The sequence below is a fragment of the Metopolophium dirhodum genome, chromosome 1 (genome assembly GCF_019925205.1).
Source record: "Metopolophium dirhodum isolate CAU chromosome 1, ASM1992520v1, whole genome shotgun sequence".
Taxonomy (NCBI): domain Eukaryota; kingdom Metazoa; phylum Arthropoda; class Insecta; order Hemiptera; family Aphididae; genus Metopolophium; species Metopolophium dirhodum.
In genome coordinates this window covers 113,567,922-113,590,927 of record NC_083560.1, presented here as the reverse complement: position 1 = coordinate 113,590,927, position 23,006 = coordinate 113,567,922, and the positions used below count along the sequence as shown (strand labels likewise).

General features: G+C 31.0%; 6 protein-coding genes and 1 pseudogene across 6 annotated transcripts; 2 read left to right on the top strand and 5 right to left on the bottom strand.

The window, feature by feature from the left end:
* Positions 1-2,394: 2,394 nt before the first annotated feature.
* On the bottom strand, positions 2,395-2,916 carry LOC132951679 (uncharacterized). The gene has a single exon (XM_061023515.1). The coding sequence runs from the start codon at positions 2,914-2,916 to the stop codon at positions 2,395-2,397; it is 522 nt and encodes a 173-aa protein (XP_060879498.1).
* A 51-nt stretch (positions 2,917-2,967) lies between these two features.
* Positions 2,968-5,783, bottom strand: LOC132951671 (zinc finger BED domain-containing protein 6-like; the record flags this gene model as incomplete). The annotated part of the gene is made up of 2 exons (XM_061023503.1): positions 5,617-5,783; positions 2,968-3,565 (listed from the first exon to the last, which is right to left on the bottom strand). Coding segments are annotated over exons 1-2 (765 nt in total), but the record flags the coding sequence as incomplete, so codon positions are not given.
* An 894-nt stretch (positions 5,784-6,677) lies between these two features.
* Positions 6,678-7,580, bottom strand: LOC132951662 (uncharacterized). The gene has a single exon (XM_061023492.1). It carries the CDS (start codon positions 7,578-7,580, stop codon positions 6,678-6,680), a length of 903 nt encoding a protein of 300 aa, XP_060879475.1.
* Positions 7,581-8,583: 1,003 nt separating this feature from the next.
* LOC132951654 (52 kDa repressor of the inhibitor of the protein kinase-like) lies at positions 8,584-10,962 on the top strand. Its single transcript, XM_061023480.1, has 2 exons — positions 8,584-9,082; positions 9,266-10,962. The coding sequence occupies exons 1-2, from the start codon at positions 8,584-8,586 to the stop codon at positions 10,960-10,962; spliced, it is 2,196 nt and encodes a 731-aa protein (XP_060879463.1).
* Positions 10,963-11,089: 127 nt separating this feature from the next.
* LOC132951646 (uncharacterized) lies at positions 11,090-11,923 on the bottom strand. Its single transcript, XM_061023468.1, has one exon. The coding sequence runs from the start codon at positions 11,921-11,923 to the stop codon at positions 11,090-11,092; it is 834 nt and encodes a 277-aa protein (XP_060879451.1).
* A 5,333-nt stretch (positions 11,924-17,256) lies between these two features.
* LOC132951635 (piggyBac transposable element-derived protein 4-like) lies at positions 17,257-20,016 on the top strand. The gene is made up of 2 exons (XM_061023458.1): positions 17,257-17,284; positions 18,500-20,016. Exons 1-2 carry the CDS (start codon positions 17,257-17,259, stop codon positions 20,014-20,016), a joined length of 1,545 nt encoding a protein of 514 aa, XP_060879441.1.
* A 2,505-nt stretch (positions 20,017-22,521) lies between these two features.
* Positions 22,522-23,006, bottom strand: LOC132933982 (uncharacterized; annotated as a pseudogene).

Below are 23,006 nucleotides of genomic sequence, written 5' to 3'. Positions count from 1 at the left end.
AGAGGGGAAATTACCGATAGACGAAAATGAACAAATTTCATTGACCAATGACTGGAAAAATTATTTTTAATATCCTTGATTTAATAAGTAGTATTTATCCTGACTTAACCAATGTCACTTTATGTAATCATTCTTGGTGGAGTGAACGTGCTATATTATGTCCAAAAAACTCACAAGTCACTTTAATTAATTCTATGATATTAAATTGTATTAATACGAAAGAAACACTATATGTTTCAATTGACACAACACCAGATCCTGAACAATCTGTGAACTATCCTTCTGAATTTCTTCATACTTTAAATCCACCTGGTTTCCCACCGCATGAGTTGAAATTAAAAGTAGGCATAGTATATTTTATTATTACACTAACATAAAGTTAATCTGAATAATATTATTTTTAATTTTCTTACATGAGATAATACCTACTTAATATTTTTTTAAGGTTGGAACACCCATAATATTGCTCCGTAATTTAGACGCACCTAAATTGTGCAATGGAACTAGATTATTGATTTCAAATTTACAACAAAATGTGTTGGAAGCAACTATTTTAACTGGTAGCTATTCCGGGGAAAGTGTGTTTATGCCTCGAATACCATTGATACCCACAGATTACCCAATTGAATTTAAAAGACTACAGTTTCCTGTAAAACCCTGTATGGCAATGACCATTAATAAGGCTCAAGGTCAAAAGTTTAAAGTCATTGGGATTGATTTAAGCGAGCCATGCTTTTCTCATGGTCAGTTATATGTAGCGTGCTCTAGAGTAGGCAGTTCTAAGTGTATTACAATTTTATCACCATTTGCAAGTAAAACTAAAAATATTGTTTACCCGGAAATTTTATAAATATCAATAAAATAGATATTGATTTAGATATTTATATTTTTGTATTTATGTGTATTATATAAAATAAAATATATTGGGTTTAATATTTTTTAAATCTAAGTAAATGTAATTTATTCATTTAAGCTATTTTTGTTATTATATTAAATTCAATCTGATGAACTGTATAAATTATTTAATGTTAGTCGTTCGATAATACCTACCTATTATAAATGTTAATGTAATCTAAACAAATTGTATAATAGCATAATTATAAAATAAACATTATTATTCAACGTCAAGCTTATCTGTTTTAATTTTAATTTTTAATATTCTTATTATTAGATCTATCAACTGGAAATGTCAATGAGTACTATCCAGTTGAAACTTTATATGAAAATCTATCTACGATTACTGAAAAACAAAACTATGTAGGATTTAATGAGACTGGCGTTGATGAATTGATTGCTGATTTAGGCCAACAATCTACTACTACAGGTGAGAGCTCAGTAGAACATAGATTTACCTTCAAAATACATAATATAAACTATAAAGGTTATTTATTCATAATTTTAATTTTTAATATTCTTATTATTAGATCTATCAACTGGAAATGTCAATGAGTACTATCAAGTTGAAGCTTTATATGAAAATGTATCTGAGATCATTGAAAAACAAATTAATATAGGACACATTGAAACTGGTTTTGATGAACTGACTGCTGATTTAAGCCAACGATCTACTGCTACAGGTTAGAACTCTGGCGCATATAATATAAAACTACTAAAATCCATAATATAAAGATTATATTATATTCATAATTGTAATTTTAATTTTTAATATTCTTATTATTAAATATATCAACTGGAAATGTTAATGATTATTATACAGTTGAAACTTTACATGAAAACGTAGCTGGAACTATTGAGAAACAAAACTATGTTGATCACAATATGACTGATTTTGATGAATTAACTGCTATTTTAGGCCAGCAATCTGCCACTACAGGTTAGAACTCGAAAGCATATTTTTTTTATAATTACTAACATTTATAACATATTAATTATTAATTAATGGTTTTATTGTTAATATTAGGTGAATTTATTCAAAACTTTAATAATTTGTATTCTAATGAAACCCAATATGAAGATTTATCTGAAGTAATCGAGCTACAAAATGTTGTAACACAAGATTGTAATGATACTAATGTTGATGTATTGACAACTGGTTTGGATCAACAAACTTCTGGATCAGGTTAGAAGCATTTAACTACAACAATTTTAAAAATGGTTAATTTTTAAAAAAAAAAGCTTATTGTTTTATTAATCATTTTTCATTTATTGAATTACTTGAACTAGATTATTATTATAGTAAAAAATATTCATAACTATAATATATAATAATTTACAACAATATTAAATAAAATTCATGATAGTATACAAAAAATACAAAGTAAAAACTAAAAAAAAAACTTTCATAATTAATTTTGCTTATAAATAATATCAAAAATGAAATAGAACCATATGAAAACATAGTTTGTAGAAATCTTAATCCTATACTAGTGCTCGTTATTTCACGTGTTCACGTGAAATAAAGGTTTGATTTAAAATAGCGAGATATTGTTTTGCTAATACTGCAAGAGTTGAATATTCATTTTCTCTCAATTTCCACCATTCATATGGATTTTGATCGAAACGTAATGGATGTTCAGAAATGTAAATTTGAAGTTGATTAGTTAAATTATCATCAGCTGTTATTGTATTTCCGTATAAATACTCAAGATCACTTTGAACTGGTGGGATTTGTTCTAAATTAATTTCTTGTTCGTCAAATCTTTCTAGCAAATCTTTTACAGCCATACGAATTTTTTCTCTCATAAAATTGAGTTCAAACTCTAAATCTTTATATCGAAGATATAGAAAGGATGCAATTTGTCTGACAGAGACAGAACTTGTTTCATTACGTTCAAATTTGAATCGTTCTTTAATTTCAAATATAATTGTATTTTTGAAATCAGTGATATATTGATAATTGGCTGCTTTATGCTTAAAATGGCAATCCAATAATTTTGATAATAATGGTATAACCATTGACGCTGGCGAATGGTTCTCCGAACAAAATAGATTTGTTACAACATACAACGGCTTGAGGAGACTTATGAGATTTTCTATTTTTATCCATTGGGATTCAGTTATTTCTAATTTTTGCGCAATGTAAAAATACGTGACTGTTCTATCTGCCAATACATTTGAAACTGGACTTCTGTTTTTTAAAAGGCGGTCTAACATTAAATATACTGAGTTCCATCGTGTCTTACAGCATTGCACTAATGATTGATGCAGAAGTCCTAGCTGTTCTTGTTTGTTGAATAATGACTGTTTGGCTACATTCGAGTGTTTGAAATGTCCAACTACAGCACTACACTGTTTTATTATATCTGTAAATATTTCTTGTTTTATTGCAACATTAATGGCTAATTGTAAACTGTGAGCTGCACATGTCACATCCATATTTTCATTGTCTATTGTAATATTTAGTAATTTTACAGCATTTACTATATTTTTTGCGTTATCTGTAATTACAGTACTGACTTTACCATTAATTTCCCAATTTTCAAAAATACAAGTTAAATTTTCGGCTAGACCTACTGCTGTGTGACGTTCTGTCATTTCTTGTGTGGCTAAAGTAAATGACTTTGGTGACCATTGGTTATCGATTATGTGAGCAGTTAACGATATACAGTAGAAACCGTTTATAATGACGTTTAAGGTACCAAAGAAAATAGGTCATAATAACCGGTTGTCATTATAACCAAAATGACGAAAAAAAAATTGTTACTTCAATACATATTATTATTATTATGTATTTATTTGTGCAATGTATAATATAGAAAAAAGTAATAAAAAAAGTAATAAAATAAGTAAAAAACATTTAATTATGTACACACATATGCATTTAAATGAATTAGTTCAATTATTATTTAAAGAAATCGATTATTTTAGATTGAACTTTGTTAGTATAGAATTCACGCTCTATTTTTTTTTCTAGTTCTTCAAAATTTATCTTTGGACTTACGTTATTCAGAGCCATATAATTTGCTAACATCTTTGCTGCATTGAACACTGCATTAATAGATAAATCTCCATCGGGAGTATCAGCTTCTTCACTATTATCGTCTTCCTCAGGTTCTTCGGGTTGGTTAATCAATGAAGAAATAATTTCATGATCACTTAATGGTTCTGAAGTTAGCACATCATTATCAAAGTTAACATATTCATTTATGTTTGGGAAACTTATGTTTTCTTCTTGTTCTTCTTGGACAGTTTGTTGTGGTATTGCATTATTGAAACCAGCGTGACGAAAACAATTTCGTATTGTAATCTCTGATACTTTTCCCCAAGCTTTAAAAATCATTAATTTACCATCTAATACGCTGATATTCGCTTCAATTTTGTTTTCAATATTATTGATCATATTTAGCACCAAACTTTTTCGAAAATAAGTTTTCATACATTTTATTACGCCTTGATCCATTGGTTGAAGAACAGACGTACAATTACTGGGTAAAAATACAAGTTTAATATTGCGTAATGCTACAGTGCAATGTGCTGGACAGTTGTCAACTAAGAGTAAAATTTTTTCTTTTTTTCTTCCTAACTCTAAATCCCGATTTAATAAAATTTTAGACCATAATTCTACGGTCGTCCAAGCTTTGGAGTTAGATTCATATGTTACCGGTAGACAGTCACTATTGATGTTTTTGAAACATCGTGGATTACGGGATTTTCCAATTATGATCAGTTTCATTTTTTTACCAGTCATACTTGCTGAAACTAAGACAGTTAGACGTTCTTTGGACATTTTACCACCTGAACATTTTTCTCCTTTAAATTTTAATGTACTGTTAGGAAGCATTCTGTAAAAAAGTCCAGTCTCATCTACATTATAAATTTGGTCATCTGTGTATCCTTCTCGTAATTTAGGCCATACTTTTTCGAGCCAATTTTGTGTTATTTCAGTATTGACCGAATTTGATTCTCCGCTTATTGTTGAAAACACAATATTATGCCTCGCTCTAAATCTTTGAATCCAACCAGTGGAACAATTAAAATTATGCTTACCAAGGCCTTCAGCTAATTCATTGGCTTTTTGTTGAAGAATTGGTCCATTAATTGGAATGCATAGATTTCTTTGATTTTTAAACCATCGTAATAAAACATTATCTAAATCTGTATGTGTACAATTTCTGAGTTTCTTAACTGATAATTTTTCATTTTGAAACTCTTGTTCGATTTTGTCTCGAGCTTTCCATATGTTGGAAATTGTAGAGTGACCTACGCCTAATTCATTAGCTATGTCGGAATTTTTTTCACCTTTTTTTAAACGAAAAATGACATTTGCCTTTTCTTCGATGGTGAATTGCTTTCGTTTGCTCATTTTACAATATCACAATACAATTTAACACACGAACACAAAACAAATTTAACCGCACGACGATTACCCGTACACTGACGATAAAATAAAACTGACGACTAAACAACGATGAAATTATCGGTATTATCGGTATTGTAATAGTACCTTCAATTAAGTAAAGTCATTATAGATAAAATATTTTTCCAATATAACAAAAAATAACCGTCATAACATCCGTATAGTCACTATACAGATGTCATTATAATCGATACAAATTAGTACATACAATATAGAAGTTTTGCCGGGACTTGCAATCTAAGGTCATTACACCCAGTATGTCATTACAACCGGTGTCATTATAAACGGTTTCTACTGTATATGAGTTTTGAGCTATTGAAGACCAACCGTCTGTGGTGCAAACTACACTTTTCACATTTTGCAATTCATTTTTTATTTTGTCCTCAACGTTTGACTTCAATGCATGTAGTCTTTTTTTCATTGCTTGATCTCTACATATTTTATAATCAGGCTCCACAACAGCCATGAACTGACAAAATCCAGGGCTCGAGCAAAATGATAAAGGTAACTGATTCATTGCAATTAATATAGCCAGTGCTTGATGAATTTGTTCCGTTTTTTCATAATTACATTCACGATCACTATTAGACCCACATTTTTTAGAAATACGACGACGCTTTCTAGATCTTGATTCCTCATTATTTTCTAATCTTGAGGAAGATGTAGTAGTATTATTAACTAAATTTGTGTCATCATCTTGATTGATGGAAGTTGTATTATTTTCATGTTCAGAACTACCAGACCTTATAACTTCTTGGGTATCATTATATGGATGATTAGACCACAATTGAGACCTTCAATATGTATTTATTGAATATTATATATTTATTAATAAATTACTTGCATCCTAGTCAAACAATAAAATAATAATTTTTTTTATTAAAAGTGTTAAATGCGAGAATTCTATAATATTACAAAACATGTTTTGTAACCTAACAATTATTTGATTTTAATGGCTTGAAAAAAAAACATAATTTATTAGAAAATTATATTATATTATATTGGAAATTTGTCTTGTATATAAATTATCAAACATTTCTGAAAATGTACTAAACTAAAAACTGTAAGGAGTATCTAAAAATATATTTGTATTTCTGTATTTACACATTTATAAAAGAAAAAATCGGGAATTTGCTCTGCTGTACATTGGGGGGTAAGTCGACCTCGGTCATAGAGTAGGTCACTATAATGGATGTGTAAAATTTGAATGCAATGATAGCGGTATCATTGTATACGAAAAACAATTCTGAACTGAGACGATTTGTCAGTCTCGGATATTTTATTTATTTATCTTATAAGTTATAACTAAAACCTTTTGATAGAAAATCGTGAATTTTTAAATTTTTTGTATCGTAAACGTTTAAAATTTAGACGCTGGTCCATGCCACCATAAGCTGTTTTCAGTTAGAGTTTCAGCTAGGCAGCCGCGAGTAATTTTGTCTGCCGGATTACTAGCAGTTGGCACATGACGCCACTGGGTAGCATTGGTTAGATCTAAGATCTGTGCCACTCTGTTTGATACATAAGCCTTTAATGGCTTGTTACTATTGATCCATGCTAACACGATAGATGAATCAGTCCACAATGTGATATTTTCAGCATTACAGGAAATACTGATGCGCTCCAGTTCTTTGGATACCATGCTGACCAACTCGGCTAAAAGAAGTGCACTACATAGTTCTAATCGAGGGATAGTGCTTGCCTTTAGAGGGGCTACTCTGGATTTGGAACAATACAATTGACTTTGCCCTGTTGTGGTTGACAGAATGTAAATGCATGCACCGTAAGCATTTTGTGAGGCATCACAGAACCCATGCAAACGGACTGATTCACTATTGCTGAAGGGAACATGACGTGGTATAACTAATTGTTCTAATGATTTGAGGCTTGCATAGAATTGACTCCATTTTTGTTGCATTTCTGGTGGAAGTGGCGTATCCCAACCTAATTTTAAGGCCCACAACTGCTGCAAAAAGATTTTTCCTCGAATGAGAACAGGTGACACAAAACCTACCGGGTCAAATATGCGGTTAATATCAGACAATAGTGATCTTTTGGTCAGTTGAAGTGGTTGAGACCAGGGTTTGAAAATGAACTTGAAAGCATCTAGGTTCGGCTGCCACACAAGGCCCAGTGCACTTATGGTTTCATCATCATTAATTGACAACATATAATTAAATTGACTCTCTGAATTTGACATTTTTGATAGTACAAATTCAGAATTAGAACACCACTTCCTTTCTTTATTGAGCTCGGTGGACATCACTTGGTACAGGTTGCAGGGGCGTAGGTAAGGGAGGGGTTTGGGGGGTTCAAACCCCCCCCATTAAAAAATCCCAATCAGTTAATATATAATAATATAATAATAATAATCAGGAAAAAATATTTTTGTAATACAATTTTACAAGTACGTGTTTGTTACGAAAAATAATGATTATCAAGATAGATAATAGATATCTAATGTTATATTCAATATTGTAATAGCTATATATAAAATATTAACTACAAAATTGCGTGCCCGACGGTCTTATTTTTACCCACGACGCATACGGCCGTACCAGCAATACTGCTAATAATAGTTTATTAATAGTATAAGAACTTATCACTGTGTTTGAAATTACGTAATCCCCGTTTTACATCAGGCCATTTATCCTGGAGCTGTCGCGCATTGTAGTTGTCGTGTAACTAAAGACTATTTTCCAGCCAAAACAGGTAATTTATTAATTTTTATAATTTATATTATATAAATACAATCAGAATTATTTATTTCAAATTGTTTTTCGTTTTGTCATTTATATTAAAACGTTCACTGCCGATCACCGATGTCAACACATATAGTTGACGTTCGCGATCTTGCCACGGTGACCGACGTCAACACAGCACGTTTTTGACGCTATCCATGTTTACGTATTCATTGTTGCTTAGGTTTTTTTTGTATTTCTATGATATTGATATAAAATTATTCCTTATTATCATCTGTAGATTATAATTTTATTGTACATCGGGTTTATGTTAGATTGTTACGGCTGTTACTTCTACGTTTTTTTTTGAGTTTACTCGCAATACACGTATTTTATACGTTTACTGTTTCAAATAAAAATGTAATTTTTTTGAACGTCGAATTTTATAATGTTTTTGTTGTTCATTGGGCAGACTATTTTCACTCTAGAGATTCTAATTTATAATATTCTATATTTCGATAATTCAAATTATTTTATAAGATTACATATTAAAAAATTAATTATTTTTATTATAACAGAAACAAAATGAAGCGAATAAGTCAGCCATCGGTTTTAAACTTTTTCGAGAAGAAAAAAAAATCCGAAAGTAGAACCACCCTGCAAATTAATCAACCCTCATCTCTTTTTGTGTCTGACCCAACTGATCCTGAAGCTTCAAGTCCTTCTGAAAAAGTTTCTTCCGTTGAAGGAGAACAAGAGCTATTATTTGAAAATGATGTAGGAATCTATTTAGGAAATCCACCGACAGATAACGAAAAAAAGTTTAAAGTTTTTCAAAACCCGTGGATGCCACCTTTATCATATAAATTTCCTGTGAGTGATAAACGACGTCTTTCTTTCCAACGCCACTGGATGGAACAATATTCTTGGCTCGTATTTTCAGATGTTGCCAAAGGTGCTCTTTGCAAAGTGTGCGTTTTATTTGGTCGTAATCATGGTGGTCGTGGTGGACAAGAACTACGGTCTTTAGTTGCCATCCCATTTATAAATTGGAAAAAAGCTAAACAAATATTTTACAGTCATAGTAAGGCAGACTATCATATGTTTTCAGTTGAAAAAGCTCAAGGGTTTATAACAGTTATGACAGGAAAAACTACTGATATTATAACATCTATAAACTCAGAAAATAAAAAACAAGCCGAAGAAAATAGGAAAAAATTGATCTCTATTGTTGAAACTGTAATCTTATGTGGTCGTCAACAAATAGCTTTAAGGGGTAAAAATGAAACTGGCAAAATAGGTTTAACAGAACCCCCCTATAATGATGGCAACTTTCGTGCAATTTTGCGATTTCGTGCAAGATCGGGTGATCATTTCCTAAAGGAACATATTTTATCCCAAACATCCGACAGTCGATCAATGTTCACGTCACCAACTATACAGAACGAAATTATTGATCTATGTGGCAATTTTATTCAAGAAAATGTTGTCAATAGAATAAAATATGCTGGATTTTTTACCATTCTTGCTGATGAAACGCAAGACATATCAAGGTACGAACAATTAGCTTTGTGCATTCGGTACGTAGACGATTCTTCTGCAGATAATGTATTTATCAGAGAAGATTTCTTAGAGTTTGTGCATGTAAAAGATGTGACAGCTTCAGCGTTGGCCACCACCATCATGCAATGTATAATGACTCTTGGATTAGATATGGAGATGTTAGTTGGCCAAGGATATGATGGCGCTGCTGTGATGAGTGGTCAATTTCGAGGAGTGCGCACAATAATCTCAGAGAAATACCCAAAAGCTCAGTTCATCCATTGCTCAGCCCATACTTTAAATTTGGTTTTGGCACACTCTTGTGAAATCCCTATGATCCGAAACTGTATTGGTACTATTAAGACTGTAATTAATTTTTTTAGACAATCCGCGTTACGTGATGGTCTTCTTAAAGATGCAGCAGAGTCAGCTGGAGCTATTCACTTGAATCTGGTTTCTCTTTGTGAAACCCGTTGGACTGAAAAACATTTGGCAGTAGAACGATTTGCAGAAATGTTTTCTGTAGTAACAGAAGCACTGCAAGCTCTACAAGATAGTCGAAGAGAATGTGCATCACAAGCCTACCAATTAAAACAAGCAATAGAAAACTCACAGTTTGTAGTATCGATGCTAATTTTGCGAAAAGTTTTCAGTTTCACGTCAACTCTTAATAAAATTCTTCAAACTCAAAATATTGATTTGACCGAAGCGTGCAAATATGTAGACATCGTAAAAAAAACATTAGAAGACATACGAAATGATGATGAATTTTTAAAAATTGTGACAGATTCTAAAGAATATTTAGGTATTGAGTCACTTACAGCACCTAGAATCACAAACAGACAAAAAGGACGAAGCAATAATCCTGCAGAGACAGCCGAAATATATTATAAAATAAATGTTTACTATCCATTTCTTGACCATGTTCTAAGCGAACTAGCAGCCAGATTTTCTAACCATCACGAAAAGATCGGGAACCTACAGATCTTAATTCCAAAATTTATGAAAAATAAGAATGATGCTAAAAGCAAATTGACAGAAATCCATAAAATGTACCTGGTAAATGAAAAACTTGAAAATCTGTTGTGTGAGTATCAATTATGGACCAAGAAGTGGGAAGGAATAAGTGATGACTTGAATGAGTTTAATGCAATTAAAACATTGGAAAAGTGTGATAAACAGTTTTTTCCTCTCATTTATAATCTTCTCAAAATTTTAGCCACTCTTCCTGTGTCTACTGCTAGTGCGGAACGTTCCTTTTCTACATTAAAGCGGTTAAAGACGTATTTACGAAACGCCATTGGTCAAGAGCGACTAACTGGACTTACTCTTCTAAATATTTATAGAGATGTAACTGTCGATCCTTTACTCATTGTGAACAAGCTAACACAACGTAGGAAACGATTAAATTTACTTGTATAATGTTTGATTTAAAAAAATAATATTAAAAGTATTTTATTAATATACGCCTATATTTGCATTTGGTTTTTTTCACGTTAGCCTATTACTAATAATTTAAGTCGAAACCCCCCCCATTAATAATCTATACCTACGCCCCTGACAGGTTGTAACATTCTTCTTCGCCCTGACAGCCGCTCAACAGATCGTCTACGTAGAAGTCTTGTTGCATCGCACGCTGAGCATTTGCATCTTTGACCATATAACTTGCCTCAAGTAAACACCGTGTGGCTAGTAATGATGCAGCTCTAGTACCATAGGTGACAGTGAGCAGTCTATAACTCTTTAATATTTCATCAGCATTTGACCGGTATACTATTCGCTGCATATCACAGTCTGAAGGTGCAACCCAGACCTGGCGATACATTTTCTCAATGTCCGCAACCAAAGCATATCTATAGAGACGGAATCGTAGTACAATGGATAACAATTCAGGTTGAACCGGCGGTCCACATACCAATATATCGTTAAGACTTAGGCCTGATCTTGTAACTGCTGAGCCGTCAAACACAACACGAGTTTTTGTGGTTAGGCTGTCACTCTTGGTCACAGTATGATGAGGCAGGTAATAAGTAGGAAGGTCTTCAGCCTCTTCCATATGACCCATTTTAATATACTCAGCCATGCATTTTGTATATTCTTGAGCTAGCATAGGATCTCGGTTCATCTTTCGCTCTAGGTTGAAGAAACGCTGTTGCGCCATAAATTTTGAATCACCTAATACCTCAGGATCACGTATGAATGGCAATTGGACCACAAATCGGCCAGAATGATCCTGGGTTACTGTCCTGGTAAAATGTGATTCGGCTATTGACTGGACATTCTTGACACTACAAGTGGGACGGTCTGTCAGCGCCAGAGACGATATTGATTGACACTGTACTAATAGATTTGACATGCACATATGAGAATTTGCAATTGGCATTGAACCAGTTAGCACCCATCCTAAACAGGTATTATGTAGAACAGTGCCCTCCTGTGTTTTCTTGCCTTAGCCAATTAATAGCTCATAATTAGGGAGCGGATGTTTATGCATTTATCATATTTTTTAGTAACATTTAAATCAATGCGGAGTAAGATATAAATTTGTTTCATCACCTTAAGAATTCAAATTTACCAATTAGATTTTGCATATTTTCGCATATTTGTTCGTTTTTTATTTGATTGATCATATTTTTAAATTTATCATGTTTTTAGTGCATATTTGAGGTTTTTCGTGATATACTAATATTATAGTAATATATTAACGGACTCGACATGCGTAATTAATAGTTCAAAACTTCCCGGCGGCGGTGGCGGCGGCGGGAATAGCGATTATTTCAATTTCTTCGATAAGTTATCGCCTTATCCACATTGTCCCGCGACAAAAATAAATATAAAACACCGTTATCGCCGGAGTCGGTATCGAACAATTTCGTTAATTGAAGTTGTGTTCTACCATTCGTTGTGCTGTGTACTCGTGTTGCGTTTCAGTTGTGTTATAGTTTCGTTTTCGTCCTAAGTGTTTCTATATTGTATAAAGTTTTATACCTATTTACTTAAAAATGCCGAAAATTAATTCCAAATCGTCGAGACTTCGTAATTTTGTTTCTGAATTTAAATTTTTTACTACCGATGGAATTGTTTTATATTGTACATTGTGCGATATTTCAGTAAACGGTGATCGACGTTTTTTAGTTCTTCAGCATATTAATACAAATAAACATATAAAAAATTCCAAAGATAAATCGTTGTCAACAATTAACAAACAGCAACTTGTTTCAAATATTACAAAAAAATTACCTTTTTATGAGGATTTGTGTTCTTCGCTTTTACGTGCGAATATCCCATTAAAAAAAATTAACAATAAAGCCTTTCGTGAATTTTTAAGCAAATATATAAAGCATGATATTCCAGACGAATCCACATTAAGAAAAAATTATGTGGCCGAAATTTATAATAAAACAATTCAAAAAATCCGTGACTATGTAAATAATAATAGAATTTGGATAAGCATTGACGAAACGACTGACGTGGAGGGTCGATGTCATTATCGGGACATTAGAGATAAATGAACCAGGACAAATATTTCTTCTTGCATCCGAAATTTTGGAGAAAGCCAATCATCAAGGCATATGTAAGTTGTTTGAAGATTCTCTCTTACTTCTTTGGCCAGATAAAATATGCCGGGAAAATGTTTTATTATTTGTCACGGATGCTGCGCCGTATATGGTGAAGGCTGCAAAAGTTTTACAATCGTTATTCACAAAAATGATTCATATCACCTGTGTTGCACACGGGTTGCATCGTATTTCAGAGGAAGTGCGTAAACATTTTTCAAAAGTCGATAGTTTAATTTCTAATGGTAAAAAAGTGTTTTTAAAGGCTCCATCAAGAATAAATGCTTTTCAAACTATTGCTCCTGAAATTTCTTTACCACCTCAACCAATTATTACACGTTGGGGTACATGGTTGGACGCAGCGGCATATTATTGTGATCACTTTGATACATTTTGTAGAGTTATGCAAACCTTTGATAAAAATGATGCAAGTTCCGTTAATATTACAAAATCGTTGATGGAAGATCCAACTATAAAAAATGATTTAATTTTCATTAAAACACACTTCGGATTTTTAGTGGATAAAATTACTAGCTTGGAAAAACAAGGCGTCCTATTGACAGATTCTATTTTAATAGTCGAAGAAGTTAAAGCTAAAATTTTTCAAGTCCCAGGAAATGTAGGAAAATCTATACAAACCAAACTTGATAGCGTTTATGATAAAAATCATGGACTGAAGAAATTGAATACAATTTCAAACATTTTGGCAGGAAAAAATCATGTTACTATTCAAGACTTGGAAGAAGAACTAACTACGTCAGACCTACCATGTTTCAAATATGCTCCTGTCTCATCTACCGATGTAGAACGCAGTTTTTCAAAATTCAAAATGTTGCTATCGAATAACAGAAGAAAATTTACTTTTGATAATTTAAAGAAAACATTGATCATCCAGTGCAATTCCCAATTACTAGGTATATTTTAAAATTATTTAATGCTTAGTTAGTACTTGGATTCTAATATCTACCCATCTTTATTATTTTCAGATTAACAAAAAATTCACCAACAGTTCTTTTTTAAGTTTTAATTTTAAGAATAATTATTTTATACCTATATATTTTTAATTGTTAATAAACAAAATAAGTTGTAAATAAAAATTTTTTTGATGCATGTTTTTAATAAATTCTAAGCATATTTTTAAACTTTAAAGAGCATAATTGCATGCATATTTTTTAATTTTTTGGAGCATAAACATCCGCTCCCTACTCATAATATAATTCTGCACCAAGCAGTACATCAATCTTGCCTGGTTCATGAAATCCAGGATCGGCTAAGCAGTGTGTTATTGGGTCTGGAATATTTAATTGATTGATGTTTATACGGTGGATTGGTAACTTGTTTGTTATCGAATCGATTACATGAAAGTTGATGTATGCTTCATAATCTCTAAGTCGTGAACGCATGGTGGTGCTTATCGTAGTGCCAGTTTTCGCAGTTACAGATCCAATACCAGCTAATGATATTGTACTTTGAACTCCACTAATATGCATTCTTGATGCACATTCATTAGTTATAAGACAAACCTGAGACCCGGAATCCAATATAGCACGACATGGAATCTGTTGGCCAGTTGAATTTGTTAAGTTGACCACTGCAGTAGCCAACATTATCTGCTTCAGCGCAGCAGGCTTATTGTTAGCTTGCTCAACGTAGGTTACAACAGGTTGATCTTGGGTTGACGATGACTGTTAATTGGCTAATGTAGGGGGCCTGAACATTGCATCATTATGTAACTTGGTGTTGTGACGTCTACCACAACTACGTAATTGACGTAGTTCGCTGGCAGTAGGTCTTTGGACTTGTGGTGTCTGAAACAATGACCGTATGTTATTTTTCCAAAATGGAATATATTTTAAATATTAAAAAAAAAAACTCAATGTGACGATATAATTAATGAATTCATATATTTCTTCATAATATGGAAAAAACCTTACCCTGGTAAGTTAGAAGTTAATTCTAAAAAAAGTATCTCGTTATGTAACTTAGATAAAAGCATTGATTATAGGTATATATCAAGAATATTTAATCAATGGTAAAAGTAAGGTAACTTTAACTTTTTAACTCGTTAATGTCCAGCCTATGTACTAATTATCAGTTACCTCTTGAAGTTTGTTCAAATTTAATTAAATATACTTAATACTTTGTATTTAACAAAATGATTATTAGTACACAGTTTAAGAAAAACTTATTAAAACTATAAAATGTAGTTGTGTAAGTGTAACTATAATAATTAACTGTTTTTGAAATATGGGACACTTAAGTCGTCAAATTTATTATAATCTACCTATTGCTAAGATAAAATAATTGTTTTGGTAAATAATACTTACAATACAATATTTATGTAAGCAAATAATATTATGCAGCTTAAAGAAAAAATTCAAATAGTACCTATTTGAAATTTTAATTTGAATACCAATATTAATAAGTACTTACGTATGTCATAATACATTTTATCTAGAATTGTCCACAGATATATTATAAGTTATAACCAAAATACTTAGTATAGTTACCTACTGTATATTATATTATTATAATCTAAGCATGACAAAATAAACTTTTTGTCATGGATCTAAGTATTAAATAATATACCGTGTGTCCGCGGAAACAGGGTACACTTTACCACTCATTACCCTGTACATATTTTTCAATTCTGTTTTCGGGACATTATATTAGACTATTGGATCTTTAATTTCGATGACTTACAATTTTTTTTACTCACGTATTTTACGCATGCGCAACACAACTTCACTTTTTTTAAATGACAACCCCTATTTTGAATATCATTTTCGGATTAATGGATTTTTTTTAAGTAATTTTGATCTAACAAATATTACTCTCAATCCAATATTGACCGAATGAGAGCGATTTAAAATTTAAAAATAAAAACATTTAAAAAAATTATTTTGCTAACATTTATTTTTTAATTTTAATTTTATTATTTTAAACTCTACTACACATTTTTTATTTACAATTCAATTATCAAAAATCACTAACATAAGTTACTCGATAAATTGTTCGAAAGTCCCTCCATTATTTAAAACGCATGCTTCAAATCGACGTGAACATTCACGATTAGTTGCTGACAGTATTTGATTTTCAGTCAATAGGTTACAAGCGTGTGTAATTTTATTTTTTAAGTCTTGAATGTTGATTGGAGGATCAGTATACACAGCATTTTTCAAATGTCCCCACAAAAAAAAATCTAACGGTGTAAGGTCAGGTGACCTTGGAGGCCACTCTAATGGTCCGTGTGTTGCAATAAATTGTTCACCAAATCTTACTTTTAAAAATTCTTGTACGATTCGGGAATTATGAGCAGGTGCCCCATCTTGTTGATAGTACATGTTTCTGCGTGTATCTAAGGGTAAATCATCTAATAAAAGTGGCAAATCATCACGCAAAAAATTTAAATATCTTCTTCCCGTTAAAGTTCCGTCGTAGAAATGAGGCCCTAGTAACTTTCCACCAATCATACCAATCCATACGTTGGTACCCCAACATGTTTGAAAGTTTGTAGGAACAGCCCAGTGAGGATTTTCATTCGACCAATAACGATTATTTTGTTTGTTTAATACTCCATTATTAGTAAATTTACTTTCGTCAGTCCATAAAATATGATTTATTAATAATGGATCATTCTCAGACGCCACCGTGAACCAAGAAATAAAATTCAACCTTTTTTCTGGGTCTGTTATACGTAAATGTTGGACAAAGTCTGGTTTGTAAGGGTGTAGTTTGTATTTCTTTAAAATCTTATGAACTGATGTTTTGGATATGCCAACTTCACGTCCAACGTGTCTAACAGACGAACGTGGGTTAAGATGTACATATGCCAAGACTTGATTTTCAATATTCTCATTTAAATTTGGATTTGCACGAGGTTGTTGTTGAACAGCATTTGTTCTATTGAACGAACCATTTTCTTTTAACGACTTTTCAAGTTTTTGAACATAAGTATAATGAGGATGGTACCTATCTGGATATTGGCGGGAGTACATCGTTGTTGCTTCACGTGCATTTCTGTTACATTTTCCATAAATTAACAGTAACTGAACTTTTTCATGATTATTCATGATTGAATTTTTATTTTGACAAAACTCAAACTTTATATTACCAATTGACAATAACTAACAGAAAACGTAGAACTACTAAGACCGCAATGACACACGACTCTGATAATGAATATCGTAATAGGTCTTTAAACATAAAAATACCTATGTAATGGTATTTTAATAGGCATGGGTAGATTACGAAAATACCTTTAATGACCAATACTCTTAAATTATGACAAAAATAAATACAACTAAAAATAAAATAGGTAGATATTCATATGTTCATGAATGTATGATTACGTCGATTTGGAGCATGCGTTTTAAATAATGGAGGGACTTATGGTAACTTATGTTAGTGATTTTTGTAAATTGAATTGTAAATAAAAAATGTGTAGTAGAGTTTAAAATAATAAAATTAAAATTAAAAAATAAATGTTAGCAAAATAATTTTTTTAAATGTTTTTATTTTTAAATTTTAAATCGCTCTCATTCGGTCAATATTGGATTGAGAGTAATATTTGTTAGATCAAAATTACTTAAAAAAAATCCATTAATCCGAAAATGATATTCAAAATAGGGGTTGTCATTTAAAAAAAGTGAAGTTGTGTTGCGCATGCGTAAAATACGTGAGTAAAAAAAATTGTAAGTCATCGAAATTAAAGATCCAATAGTCTAATATAATGTCCCGAAAACAGAATTGAAAAATATGTACAGGGTAATGAGTGGTAAAGTGTACCCTGTTTCCGCGGACACACGGTATAATATATTATTATATCTGAGAGATTTTTATAATCGTTTGTTAAGAATATTATCACGTATTACTTATCACTTATCAGTTTTCATTGTTTTCATCACGATTAACCCTTAACTGGTATCGTCGGGTCAAAAAAGACCCATGATATTTTGTTTTTAAGTTTTCTACAATATATCGCTCTTTTTTTCGCTGTAGATTGCATTGTATTTTATCATAATATTTCAAACAACATACCTATTACGTCTTTCGTTATCAACAATTATTACGTGTTTCGTTCAAAAAAAGCTATTTATAGCGGTTTCGGGTCATAATAGACCCGATGATACCAGTTACGTAGGTTTTTTCTTATCTTTTGCCATTACGAAAATAATAGTTATTTTGAGACGAATATTATCGGACTTCATTACGTGTTGGTATTTAAACCTGGGAGGGGTGTCGATAACGGTGACGAACGATAATATTGTGTTATGTTATAATATTCTGATTATTAGTCGCGTTTATTACCGAGTGCAGTGCAGCAATCGCGTAGTTTCAAGTTGTTTTTTTCCACGTTGTTTTTTTTTAAATGAGTAGTGAAACTATTATTAATTGGTTAGACGAAGTAGATGATGAAATTAGTGATGCAGAGAGTATTGTATCGGATCATGAAAGTGAGTCCGATCAAGAAATATCTGAAGTTTCCGAAAATGAAACCGATAGCTCAGAATATAGTTCTAATGAAACTGTTGAACAAAATATACGTTCTCAAAATTTTATTAATGGAAAAAACAGGTACAAATGGTCTTTACAGCCTTTTCCACAGAGACGTACTCGATCTGATAATATAATATCACATCTTCCTGGTGTAGTTGGCTCTGCAAAAATAATTAATAGTAGTAATCCAATTGATTTTTGGAACATTTTATTTGATAATATGATGATTGAAAAAATTACTGATTACACAAATGTAAAAATAACTGAACTATCGATTTCATATGGTAACACAAGTACATTTACTGGGCACACAGACATTATTGAAATTAAAGCATTTATTGGTTTATTGTATTTATGTGGTATCTTCAAATCGGGCATGGAAGATGTAGAAGGACTTTTTGCTACTGACGGTACTGGTAGAGACATATTTCGCGCGACAATGTGTTTGAAACGGTTTTTATTTTTGCTTTCAACTATTCGTTTTGACAATATAATATATGATAGAGATGATAGAAAAGAATCGGGTGATCGTGTAGCTCCAATATCAGAGTTGTTTCAAATGTTTTTGGTAAATAGTCAATCAAATTATTCAATGTCTGAATATTCTACAGTTGATGAAATGCTGGTTCCTTTTAGAGGGCGGTGCTCTTTTCGCATGTATATGAAAAGCAAACCAAATAAATACGGACTCAAAGTTACGTGTTTATGTGACGCAAAAAACCACTATTTGTATAATGCATTTATTTATTGTGGAAAAAATAATGTTCCAAATCCTAAAAAGTTTGCAATACCTACATTAAATGTGTTAGAACTTGTAACACCTATTTTTAATTCAAATAGAAATATAACTGGGGATAACTGGTTTTCTTCCATAGAACTAATAACTGAATTAAAACGACATGGCCTAACATACGTGGGAACATTACGTAAAAATAAAAGAGATATACCATCACAAATTGTTCCTAACAAACAAACTGAAGTAAATACAACAAAGTTTGCATTTACCAAAGACATAACATTATTATCGTTTGTTCCAAAAAAGAATAGATACGTGTTGCTTTTATCTTCTATGCACCATACGAATACAATAAATCCGGAGAATTCAAAACCAGAAATTATTGAATTTTATAACCAAACGAAAGTAGGAGTTGACGCTTTGGACCAAAAGTGTGCAGTCTATTCAAGACTTCGACGTACACGAAGATGGCCACTCGCTATATTTTACGCCATGTTAGATATTGCTTCTGTGAATTCACGTGTTTTATATAGTTGCAAAAATATAAACTCACCAATACCACGTCGAATGTTTGGAATAATAATAGGAAAAGAGCTTATTATTCCTCATATGAAACGACGACTATTACAAGAAAGACTACCTAGAGAAATACCACAAATTATTAAAAAAAATACCAGGAGATAATACTGTCGAAGCAACTCAAGAAATTTCTTCTAACCCAAACAAACGACGAAGGTGTTACGTGTGTCCAAGTTCTAAAGATACGAAATATTCAAATATTTGTTCTGTATGCAAAAAAACGGTTTGTAAAACACACGGCGTTCAAGTATCGAAATGTGTTAATTGTATGGATACACAGTAACTAAACATTTTTATTTATTTTTATTTTATAATGTAAGGAACTTTCACAAATATATATTTTTTTTTTTATTTGAATTTCATTAATTAACTAAATTAAGTGTTTAATATTTGAGTAACATTTTAAATATATTTCATACAAAAAATTCAAGTCTTAAATATTAAACTAATACCGAAGCTTTTAAATTTGTTTGTAGTTGGTTAGATAAAAAAACGTCCAGAGAGGTACAATAAGTGTTTGTAATTTTTTAGAAATAAATGTTTTAAGTTCTAAATTTTATTTTATTTTGTTGTTATTGTATCTAAACTTAACTAAAAACCAATGGGTAATTCAAATTTGAATGTAAATATATTTTTTTCAATAATTTATTCAAACATTTATAAATAATCATGTAAATTTGCAAGATTAAAATACATTTGTATAAAACACTTATATTTGAAAAAAAAAATTGTGATATTAGTTAAAAATATTCATTTCATTTCATAGAATATAATGAAAAAAAAAAAAAAAAAGAAAAAGAAAAAATTGAATAACTTATAAGTAGTTTAAATTTCGGGTCATTTGTGACCCGACAATACCAGTTACGTGAATACAAATAAGGATACCAGTTAAGGGTTAAAGATATACGTCGTGGTTTTCATTGAAGTAGAATACCTAAATGAAGTACTTATCTATACTAATATTATACTATAATTTAATAGCCAATAGGAATTTTATAGCTTTGTTCATATTATTTACGTTTTTTAGAAAATGTATGCAACATTTAAAACCATGAACCATAAATGTATTATATACACATTACATATCTGGTAAAGTATTAAAATTACGCATTCACATTTTACACATGAGTATACATATATAGGTACACGTAACCTATTTAATGAAGACATGAACATTGTGATATTATTGAGTAATAATTAGTAATTACCTATATCCCATTTTATGGTTCCTTTGAAAATATAACTATGTAAGTGGTTTATATCGAAAATAATTGCTATTTTCTATATATGCTTATACGCGGAATGCCAATTTAAAATTACGCTGGGGTGGGTTAAATCTGACAACGGCGCATGGATCTAATAAGATAAGTAGTTTAAAAATGTTAAACACACCCGGATCTCTTAAAGTTAGGATTTTACATTTTAGATCTCGTAAGGTGCTAAGCTAACTATTTTACACATTGGATCTCAGAAAGATAGGTTACAATTAAAAATAAATTTAACTTTTAAGTGCTTACATAATTGTATTCCACTTAACTAATAAACATATTTTAATGATATTCTCCTACCAACTCCAAAGTTGAAATAATGTTTTTAAAAGGCGGATCTCGTATGGTCAGGTTTTCCATAAGGATCCCACATGATACTGTTTGTATGTATGTGTGTGTGTGTGTGTGTGTGTGTGTGTGTGTGGTAAAGGTATTATTTTTACGGTTGTAAATTTATAAAATGTTCAACTTTTATAGCTAAGGATTGAAAATTGAAAACAAGGTTCCACGTAAATAGGTTATATATAAATTACTTTATTCACAATAATATCGTCAAATATACTTAATAATATCATAGTTAGGCTGACTGACCGTTTTCGCTTAGAATTGTTTTTCTTATACAATGATATTATATCATTGAACTCAAATTTAACACCACCCATTGCAGTTACCCACTGTCACCTACTGTACAGCAGAGCAACACCCACTTATCCACCTTTTTTTAATTACTATTAAAAAAAAAAAAACATAAGAAAAATCAAAAATTTAAATTTCCATAAAAAATGTCAAAATACTTTGAAAGTTATACCATAAATATATGATGCCCATATTAACACTTGGTAAAAATTGCATGTATTTACTTGAGCTTTTACTTTTTGAGTTACGGCCAAATATAAAAATATATTTTGTCAAATAGATACCTAAGTTTTGCGTAAAAATTCAGTTTTTTCCTTCACTTTATTTTGGGTTTTCCGGTTTTTCGCGGTCTATTTATGTTTATATATGAGAATCCGCCCGAAACGGGAATCGTTATTGGAACCGTAGAATACAATATAATTATTTTAATTCATACATTGGACGGGTAGAGCCCGAAATATAATTATTTTAATTTATTTTTCTATAAACGTTCAAACAGACAATTAAAGTATTTAAATTTCTAAAATTTTTAATATATATGTTACAGTAAAAGATGTTAAATTTATATTTACGTTATTAACTAGCAATTATCGTTAATAGATAATAACAAATATTTTACAAGGCTATAACGTTAATAACTAAGGATTTACTTTAATTCCAAACAATATTAGTTAATCATGTTATTTGTATTTAAATTGTTATATTATTATTTATTTTTACATGACAATGAACTGTGACATTTTGAATTGCATAATTTTCCAACTAATCGACAGGTGCATTTATTTGTTTTACACTTCATTTTACAGTGACATCTTTAATAGCCTTGTGTGCCCACAAGACTACTACATCCTGCTGCTTCTCGAAGTGTTATCTCTTTTTCTTTAGATGATTCAACCAGGGTTTTGAGATCAAGCAACATTTCTTTGCATGGCACAAGTTGAGATCTCGTATACTTGTGTTTAAGAAAACCATTTTCGGTACCTAATTCAAATATAAATACATGAATACCTATAAATTTCAATTTTTTATTTTATTTTACTTACATAATTTATAAAAGCCGTTTTCAAAATTAGCAATAACTGCTAATAAATTGCGTGGGGATCCACGGGCTCTGTCAACGTCAGGTATGGAAATACGAACAGTTGTTCCGACTTCCAACTCTTGATATTTTTTATTTGATTGTGTCGTCAT